General features: G+C 44.0%; 1 protein-coding gene across 1 annotated transcript; it reads right to left on the reverse strand.

The window, feature by feature from the left end:
- Positions 1-8,055: 8,055 nt before the first annotated feature.
- Positions 8,056-8,832, reverse strand: LOC148517329 (uncharacterized). The gene has a single exon (XM_088478829.1). It carries the CDS (start codon positions 8,830-8,832, stop codon positions 8,056-8,058), a length of 777 nt encoding a protein of 258 aa, XP_088334955.1.
- Between the last annotated feature and the right edge of the window lie 215 nt (positions 8,833-9,047).

The raw sequence follows: 9,047 nt of genomic DNA on the forward strand, positions 1-9,047 counted from the left end.
CACCTGATTTGATCATGGTGAATATGCTACCCTAAATTAGGGTCTGGGTGTTTCCCTTCCTTTGATTGTAGATAGAAGGTGGCCAGGTAAAAAACCTCTTAGTCCAACATGGTTACCTTCTGATCTACAGTGCGTGATCCTGCGCTTGAAGATGACAAGGTGATAGGGACTGGAGATGGGAGAAGATAGAAACTATTCCAGGGGTGAGTTGGAGAAGAGAATTCTGTGAACCCATTTTTATGTCTTGCTATCACTGACAGACTACCCGGGGCGATGTTTGCTCAGCTGGGTTGTCTCCTTTCCTTGGAAGGTTTCAATTTATATTTGTTTGGTTTGTTGATGCTAATCAGATGGTAAGTGAACATGCAATGGTAGTGGGCTAGGTAAGGGGTGGTTGGAGTACACAGCAAATATGATTTATATTTATGGGATGCCTTTTGTATATGCACTTACAGTATTGATGTGTTTTTTATGTATTTGTTATTATGCATAGTCACAGTTCCATTTAATAAAAATAAGACCCTTATCCATAGACATTTTATATGTAGCCATACAGTGTCGGACTGGGGATTGAAGGACCCACTGGGAGATTGCAGTGGTAGGAGTGTGGCCATCCACCACAGATGCTCGGCCAACCTTTAGAGGAGGACAACTTGCAGATGACATGAATACTACAGTGCCAAGTGCCTAGTACTCATGCTCATCGATGTTCTTGCTCTACCAGGTAACTGACCCTCTAATAGAGTAACAATGTATAATATGAGTGCAAGGTCTGGAACCTGACGTTAGAGGAGGTATTGGGGCGCACAGGCAGTGGGGCTCACCGGGGATTTCCTCTGTACCCCTGTGGGTCAGTCCGACTCTGTAGCCATAGACTGCAAATAATGCATTAGTCATTCTGAGGTTCTTTTAAATTTTAAAAACAGCTAATCTTTAGCAAGCTTTTTCTTGTACAATAAACCAACAAAAGAAAAACTGATTTAACTTGTTACAGTCACCTAAGATATATAGATGCGGAGAGCAATTAATATATCTACACATTTTGGCACAGAGTGCATTGGAATATCTGCGTGGAGCCTTGCTAGAGAATGATAAATGAGAGCTGAGGGTGGCTTCGATGTGCAGACCTCAAACATTAGACAAATGTTTTATTAGCGGCAGAGAACTGAGAATTCCCCAATGCATCCCTGACATTTAATCACAATACCCCAAAGAAGAACGGTGAGTAATAACTGACTCAAAACATATCTCAAAGGTTTCCGAGTCTCAGTTCATTTTTCATTCTGATTGTGAGAGATAAACTGGGTTTGGCTGGTTAGAGCAATGCAGAATACTATTCTGGGTAGGGAAACTGGCACGTAGAATGCCAACATACCTGTACTGCTTACCTGGCATCATGAAGATAAATTCAGTAAGATACTTGGCTGTATTATTTTTACAAGTATAAATTAAAAATTTACAAAAAAAGAAATGCTTTCTTGCATTAATTCGGGGATTATGAGAATAACCAAAACATTTCCTCACCCTTTACCCTAGTTGTTGTTTTTTATAATTATTTTAAAGTGCAAAATGGGCTGATACTGTAAAATGACACTGACAGTATTATTTTATATCCATGAATAAAATTCACTAATCAACGCAATTTATAAAAATATACTGTGTATATATATATATATATATATATATACTGTATATACTGTATATATATATATATATATATAAACAGTATATATATTGCAAAGACAGCTGAGCGATACTCATGGGTCCTGGTGGTGCTGCTGGCCCTGTCTTTGCCGAGGTACACAGGTGTAGGGGAACTGGAGGCCTGATTCAGAGCCGGACGCTCTGACAAGAGCGCTCGCTCTGAATCAGGGCCGTCCTACCTAATATTGGAGCGGCCTCCTGGCCGCTCGCATAGCTGTGGGTGACCAAAAAGATGGTCACGATGGTCAAGACCATCGTGACCATCGGGCTTGCGACGAGACCCTTGTGGTGCGAGACCCGGAGCGACGGCCATCAGGGCCTAATGCAGACCCGCTCGCGAGCGCTGAGCGGCCACAAGCGGGTCGATGTTGCACATGTGCGAGACCCGGATAGCGACGGGGAAGCCGTCACTCCGGGTCTCGCACCAAAGGGGGTGTGCTGTCGATGGTGAGTGACAGCACGCCCCCTTTGGTGGGCGTGCTGGGGGCGTGGCTGCCCAGACGGAGGCATTCCCATGGGAACGCCTACCGTCTGGGTGCGGCCCCACTGACATCACTAGTGATGTCAGTGGGAGTGTTTTTGTCTCTGATAGAGCCAAAAGCACTCCAGGGCTTGCGGCCAACGAAACCCTACCGCAAGGGTCTCGTCGCAAGCCTGATTGTCGGGATGGTCTTGACCATCGCGACCATCTTTTTGGCCGCTTGCATAAGCTGTGGGTGGTCACCCACAGCTATGCGAGTGGCCGGAAGGCCGCTCCGATATTAGGTAGGACGGCCCTGATTCAGAGCGAGCGCTCTTGTCAGAGTGTCCGGCTCTGAATCAGGCCCTGAGATCCCAGATTTTGCTTTTGTGAAGAGATTGCTATAGCAGAACAGCCATCGCAACGGCACAAGCAATACTTGTGTAATAAGCTTCCCCGTGCAAACTCCTTCATACTGTAGCATAAAACAGCCCTTAACAAATCGCCACCTGGAGAAGAGTAAAACTACAAGCGCCAGCATGCATCTAGAGATTTTTAGCAAACGACCCACATCACAAGCTGCAGAAACGTCTCTGCGAACTTTTTAGAGATTCATAGTTGTGCGCAGCACAGATGTTTATCTGCGACAGCTGCATGGGCGTTACTTAGTGGCACCATACTGGCTGACTTCTTGACAGTGGTCATCCAGGGGATGAGGGCAGCCGCATGGGTGTTACAGGGCATGGCACTATGATCATGTCATTGTGTCTCAGCATCCCACCGCTATACCAAGTCGCTATTACCAGCTTGGTAAAGCAGGAGCAGGGCCACATTGACACAAATTGGTGGAAATGGCTTCATTAAGGTGCCCGGACTTCTCATATCACTCGTGAAGTGGGAGGTCAGAGGGAGGCAACAGCGGGTTCCTGGAGACTTACTTGTTCTTCTCGGAGAGCCAGAGATTCAGGAGTTTCCAGGACATTCCGGGAGAGTAGGTAAGTATGGATTACACATATGAGAGCTATTCCGTGGGTGTGTAGCCAGAGTTACTTATTATTCATGCATATGCAAAGTAGATGCCAAATTGAGACCTGGGGGTAAATTTACTAAGGTTTCGAGTCTGATCAAGTTTGGGTTTTTTTAAACTCGATTTGCATCGCCAAAACTGATTTTCCCGTTTATAAACTCGCAAATTTACTATGAAGTTAGTTTAGCTGAAAGTGAGATGGCCGATGGTGAAGCAGATTGAGATTTCTCCCCCGAGTAACAAGTTTAGATGAGATTACTCACCCGAGATTGCAGTGTTTTCTCTCTGCAAAACTCGCCCTAGCAAGCAGCCTGCACATATCAGTGAGATATGTGAAGACTGCTTATGTGGTCAACCTGTTAAAGAAGAGTTAAATATTTTTAAAAAATTACGTAGGGTCCCCCCCCAAAAGCATAACCAGCCCCGGACTGGTCAGCCAATTCTGGTTCCGAAAATGACGGGGAACAAAACGAGTAGGGTACCCCCGTAATTTAGGAACCAGTACCTGGCTGCAGGGCCAGTGCTGATTTTAAATATAGGGGGAAAAAATTGCGAAGGGGTCCCCCCTATATTTAAAACTAGCACAAGGCCCAAACCGACTGGAGTGTAATGCCACAGCCAGGAGACCCTATTACCGGGTCTCCATGGCCAAAGCATTCGCACCCCAAGCCGGTCAGGTCAAGCCGGGGATCTCAGGGGATGCGGGGACCCCCAAAAAAGAGGTCCCCCTCTCCCAAAACCCCAAGCTTGGTCTGAAGTACAGGGGTAATAATGTGTAAAATTGTTGAAAACTATTGTATTTTACAGTGGAACTACAGGTGCCAGCATGCCTGCCCTTTGGCACTTGTGGAACTACAATTGGGGGAAGTTTACTAAAGTGCTGGTTTTTAGAAGTAGAGATATTGCCCATAGCAACCAATCAGATTCTAGCTTTTATCTTTTATCTAGAACAGTGGTCGGGGAACAGGGGTAAATTACCACACATCGGGTAAAAATGAAATTCCTGGGGGTAATGGACGGACAGCCGGGCATGCATATGAATCATTCTATAATATAGAATGCTTCATATGCACGCCCCGCTGTGCCGCAGGGAGGCTCTAAGCCGGATGCCCGCAGAGATGTTATTACCAGCGGGCACCCGGCTCCTTCCCTGCAGCGCCACGTTAGCCGGAGGCTGGAGTTCTCTTCTGAACTCCAGCTTCCGGCTCTCTCCATGCGCACTATGACGTCTCTCCCATAGTTCCGAGGAGCAGCCGGGCGGACAGGACGGCTGCGGATACAGGAGCGGGGATTAAGGTAAGTGGGTTTTTTTTTGTCTTTTGTACAAGCGGTACTACAGGGGCATTATATGGGGGCACTACTACAGGGGCATAACTATGGGGGCACTACTACAGGGGCATTATATGGGGGCACTACTACAGGGGCATAACTATGGGAGCACTACTACAGGGGCATAACTATGGGGGCACTACTACAGGGGCATTATATGGGGGCACTACTACAGGGGCATAACTATGGTTGCACTACTATATGATTTCCTTCCTTTCAAATCAAGGGAGTAACGTCGGCGTATCTAAATATATTTTGGGGTAAATGGTAAAAAAGTTCCCTGACCCCTGATCTAGAAGGTGCTAGTTAAATGTTAAGTAGAATCTGCTTGGTTACTATGGGCAACATCTCCACTTCTAAAAACTCTCCCTTTAGCAAATTTACCCCATCTGTTTTATCTTATCTGCAACAAAATCTTATTGAGGAGATTCTGCAATGAAATGAGTGTTAGCTGCCGATATTTCTGCATCAGTTTATCCTCCTCTACCCCACTACGACCATTGGCCCTCATTCAGAGCCGTTCGCTATTTGCGGTCGTTCGTTTAAAAACAAGGGGTGGCTATTCAAATGATCTGTACGCACATTGCAGTCTGTTCACACCTCTAAGCCTGAACGAACGAGCAAAACATACGCTCGTTTATTTGTTAAAAACGCCCCCTGGCCGCTCGCACCATACGTCATGTCCGCTATTTATTAGATTAATCGAGTACATCGACCAGCGTATGAACTGCTCGCTATTCTTGTGGTTGGTGTTTGCTACCACAAATTTGCGAGCAGTTCTGGCTATAAAATAACCCAGTGACGTGGTCATTGACGCTGCTGTTTTAAATATACACACCCATAAAACGCCCGTTTTGACCTTTAAGCACGCCTGCGTTTCGGATCTCCACTCCCCATTTTCAAGCACCTTCCCCTGTTACCACCCACATACGCCTCATTCTGTCACTCAAAATAGCAGGCACTCGCTATATAGCGTACAAACGATTTTCGGCCGCACTGACTGGTTCGCGCATGCGTACTAAAAAGCGTACGCATGCGCAGATGTGCAAACATCGCTCGGAACGAGCGTACTGCCGCTAATGAGCGGCTCTGAATGAGGGCCATTATCCAATCAGTTCCTCCATCACAAAACTGCATCTGACAGTAGTAAACTGAATATCGTAACTTATAGAAACTATTGTTTCCACTCAACGAATTTCAAACTTTTCTCTTACCAGGTTCCATGCAAATGTGTAAAGGCCCCCATACATCAGCAATTGATTGCAGCAATCGTGCAATTTGCAATCAATTGTGTATAAAATTCTTTCCCTTTTTCAATCGATTGCAGATTGCAGAATTGCCACAATCGATTGAAAAAGGGAAAGATTTTTATACACAATCGATTGCAAATTGCACGATGTATGGGGGGCCTTATCACACATAACAATGCACCAAAACACAGCAACTAATTAGCATTTTTCAAAATGTACTGTGTACTCTTCTGACGCAGATGGAACAAGGGGCACATTTTGGTCTAGAGAGAAATAACATTTATTATCATGGGGGAGTTTTATTTACAATGTGTTTGAAATATATTCACATTAATTTATGGGGAAGTTATGCCAGCAAGCTGTTCAACATCGCATAGTAAAAATAAGACATACATCAAAATCGTGGTGCATTAATACACACAACAAGGATATTTCAGTAGCAATACTATACAGCCGAGATTTATTAAACCCTACTGCAAGCCCTCACCCTATGTTATCTTATTATTGCAATGGTAATGGTTCCCAAATTGTTTTTATTTGTTTGTTTTTATTGTGTGTCATCATTTGCTACTGATATAGGTAATTACACTGTGGCACCTTCATAACACCAGCTGCAAACACAATTAATGTTTCAGCAACATTGGCGTCATTAAATGTGTGACATATAATGGAATGAATACATTTTAATGATTTGTGCTGAGAAATGATCTGATGGTATATGAGGGTTGGTGCATCATAAGTGGGGAGAGGGCAGTATAAAAAGGGAGCACAGCATAATGTATACAACATTATATATACACAAAAGTGTCCAACACTGTATATATACAGCCCCATAAACTACAGTATTTAGTTTACTAAGCCTTGGAAAGATACAGTATAAAGTGGGAAGAGAACCAACCGATCAGCTCCTAACTGTCAATTTACAGGCTGTGTTTGAAAAATGACAGGAGCTGATTAGTTGGTACGTTACCTCTCTCCAAGGCTTAGTAAATCTACCCTGGCAATATTCCCAATGGGACAAATTCAGCTACTATAAACCGAATCCCATATCACGTCCTGGGCCACACATTAACATGCACATTTCATATAGGGCAACAACCTTTATCTGGAAGCCCTTGGGGTAGATTTGCTAAAGCTTTCAAAATAGACAAGTAGTTGTGTTGCCCCATAGCAACCAATCTTTTATAGGATGCAATCATAGAAATTATACAGTAGCTATAATCTGATTGGTTGCTATGGGCATCAGCTCCACTTTTCATTTTTAGAAGTTTTGGTTAATCTACACCCAGATCCATTTTGGCTGTCAAAAGTAGGGACTGTCTATAGAAAATAGGGAGTGTAAGAATATGTACAGGTCAAATTATTAATTTTTATGAGATGTGATGACTCAGATTATATAAAAGACATTGTTATGATGATAAGAGGCGGTTTTTGATTATCAAAAATTATTAGTTTTACCTTAACACTGCAATACCAGGTAGGATAAATAAATATCACCCCACCCGGTATGCTGCCTGGAGTACCGACCGAAAGAGGAGGGTCGTCTGAGCCTAGCCCCGCCTCTTAGCTTCTGCTAATCCCACCCCTGTTTTTGATTGGTCCACGGCCTGGCATCCCTCAGTAGCAGTGGCCATCGAGGGGGTGCAAACCATCAATGGTTCACCATAGATGGCTTGCGTGCCATCGATAGTAATCACCGATGGTCCCAACGATGGTAACCATCAATGGCCACCCCACCGATGGCCATCCCTAGAGGGGGGTTTGACATTGCACAGACCAGTTAAAGACCTTGATCAACGGATTTGCAGATTCTTTTTGGTCTTCCCGCTCAACATCTGCCACCTCTGCAGCTATTTTACAAGTGGTGAACGTAAAAGGGTTTTTGGTTTATGTGCCATAAATCTGGGCTGCAGCAAAGTGTACTATGTACATAACAGGCTTTGACAAGCAACAACTCCTTTATAGCTTCTCTTTTGTTCACAATTACGAACGGTCAAAGTGGCATGATGCAGAGAAGATAGGGCTTATTGGACAGTGTGTATGTACAAGTTAATTTACTTTCATTCTTTTTTGGGACTACCAGCATCAGAGAGCACTTACTCATATTTGCTAACGTGCATTGAATGCCTGATCCCATGTCCGTATATATACAAACCCAAAAAGTCCAAGTTGTAATGATTTCCTGGAGACACGGATATACAATAGAATATAGTTATATTTTCTTGGGAGTTTATTTGCAGAACTCCTACTGTACATTGCTTCGTGATATCCTGCATTTGTTATTATTAATTTGATGCAAAATATTCTTTGATTTCCTTTGGTCCCCTGTTGCATACGTCTATCGGAGGGCGACAAAGGGGATTGCCCTCCAAATTATAAGAGCAATAATTGTTTTCCCAGTCCAGCAAAGACAGGTTTCCAAAATTCACAGGAAGTTCCTGCAACTTGTTGTTTCCCAGCCACAGACAAGACAGTTTCATCAGGGAGCAGAATTCCTCAGGCAGCCGATTAATGCAATTTAGCGCCAATAGGAATGTCTGCAAATTTTTCAGCCGCTTAATGCTGGGTGGGATCACCTCAATCTGATTGTCGCTGACATCTAGGAAAGTCAGACTGATTAGTTGGCAAATGACAGCAGGAAAGGATTCAAAGCAGTTATTGGCAAGGTGTAAGCTCTGCAGGCTCTGGAGTTTGGCGAGCTCGGCAGGTAAGAAGCTCAGAGAATTATTACTGAGGGTGAGTCTGCGGAGGCGGTTCAGAGTCCTAATCTCCGGGGGGATTTCTTCCAGGTCATTGGTGTCCATGTACAGGACGGTCAAATTATTCAAGTGTGCAATCTGCTTTGGGACAAAGTTCATCTGATATGAAAGACAACTTTCCCTTTCCGGGCTCATCTTCAATATCTGCAGTTCTTCCGATGTGAAAACATCCAAAGGGGGGTCCATAAGCTCTCTCCCCTCTATCTTAATTTTTCTTTGAACTTTTCCACTCAAACTGTTTTCAAACAGTGTTTTCCAACCTGGCTTGAAGCTGAAGAACGGAGCAGTTGGAGTGGCATCCATTGCCTCGTTTTATGGTTGTAGTCTGTGTACGCAAAATGTAACTTCTCTCCTGAGCAAGCTGAAAGTGACAAGTCCTACACTAGTAAAAAGTGAAACCCTTCTTTAAATAATGAAGTTCGTTGTTTACGAAAGCTCGATGCCCTGTTTTGATTATTCATCTTTTTATAGGTGATAGTTGCTAAGAAACCAAAGTACAAATTTGCTGCCCATCCCAG

This window comes from Taudactylus pleione, unplaced genomic scaffold (assembly GCF_031769625.1).
Source record: "Taudactylus pleione unplaced genomic scaffold, aTauple2 ptg000219l, whole genome shotgun sequence".
Lineage (NCBI taxonomy): Eukaryota > Metazoa > Chordata > Amphibia > Anura > Myobatrachidae > Taudactylus > Taudactylus pleione.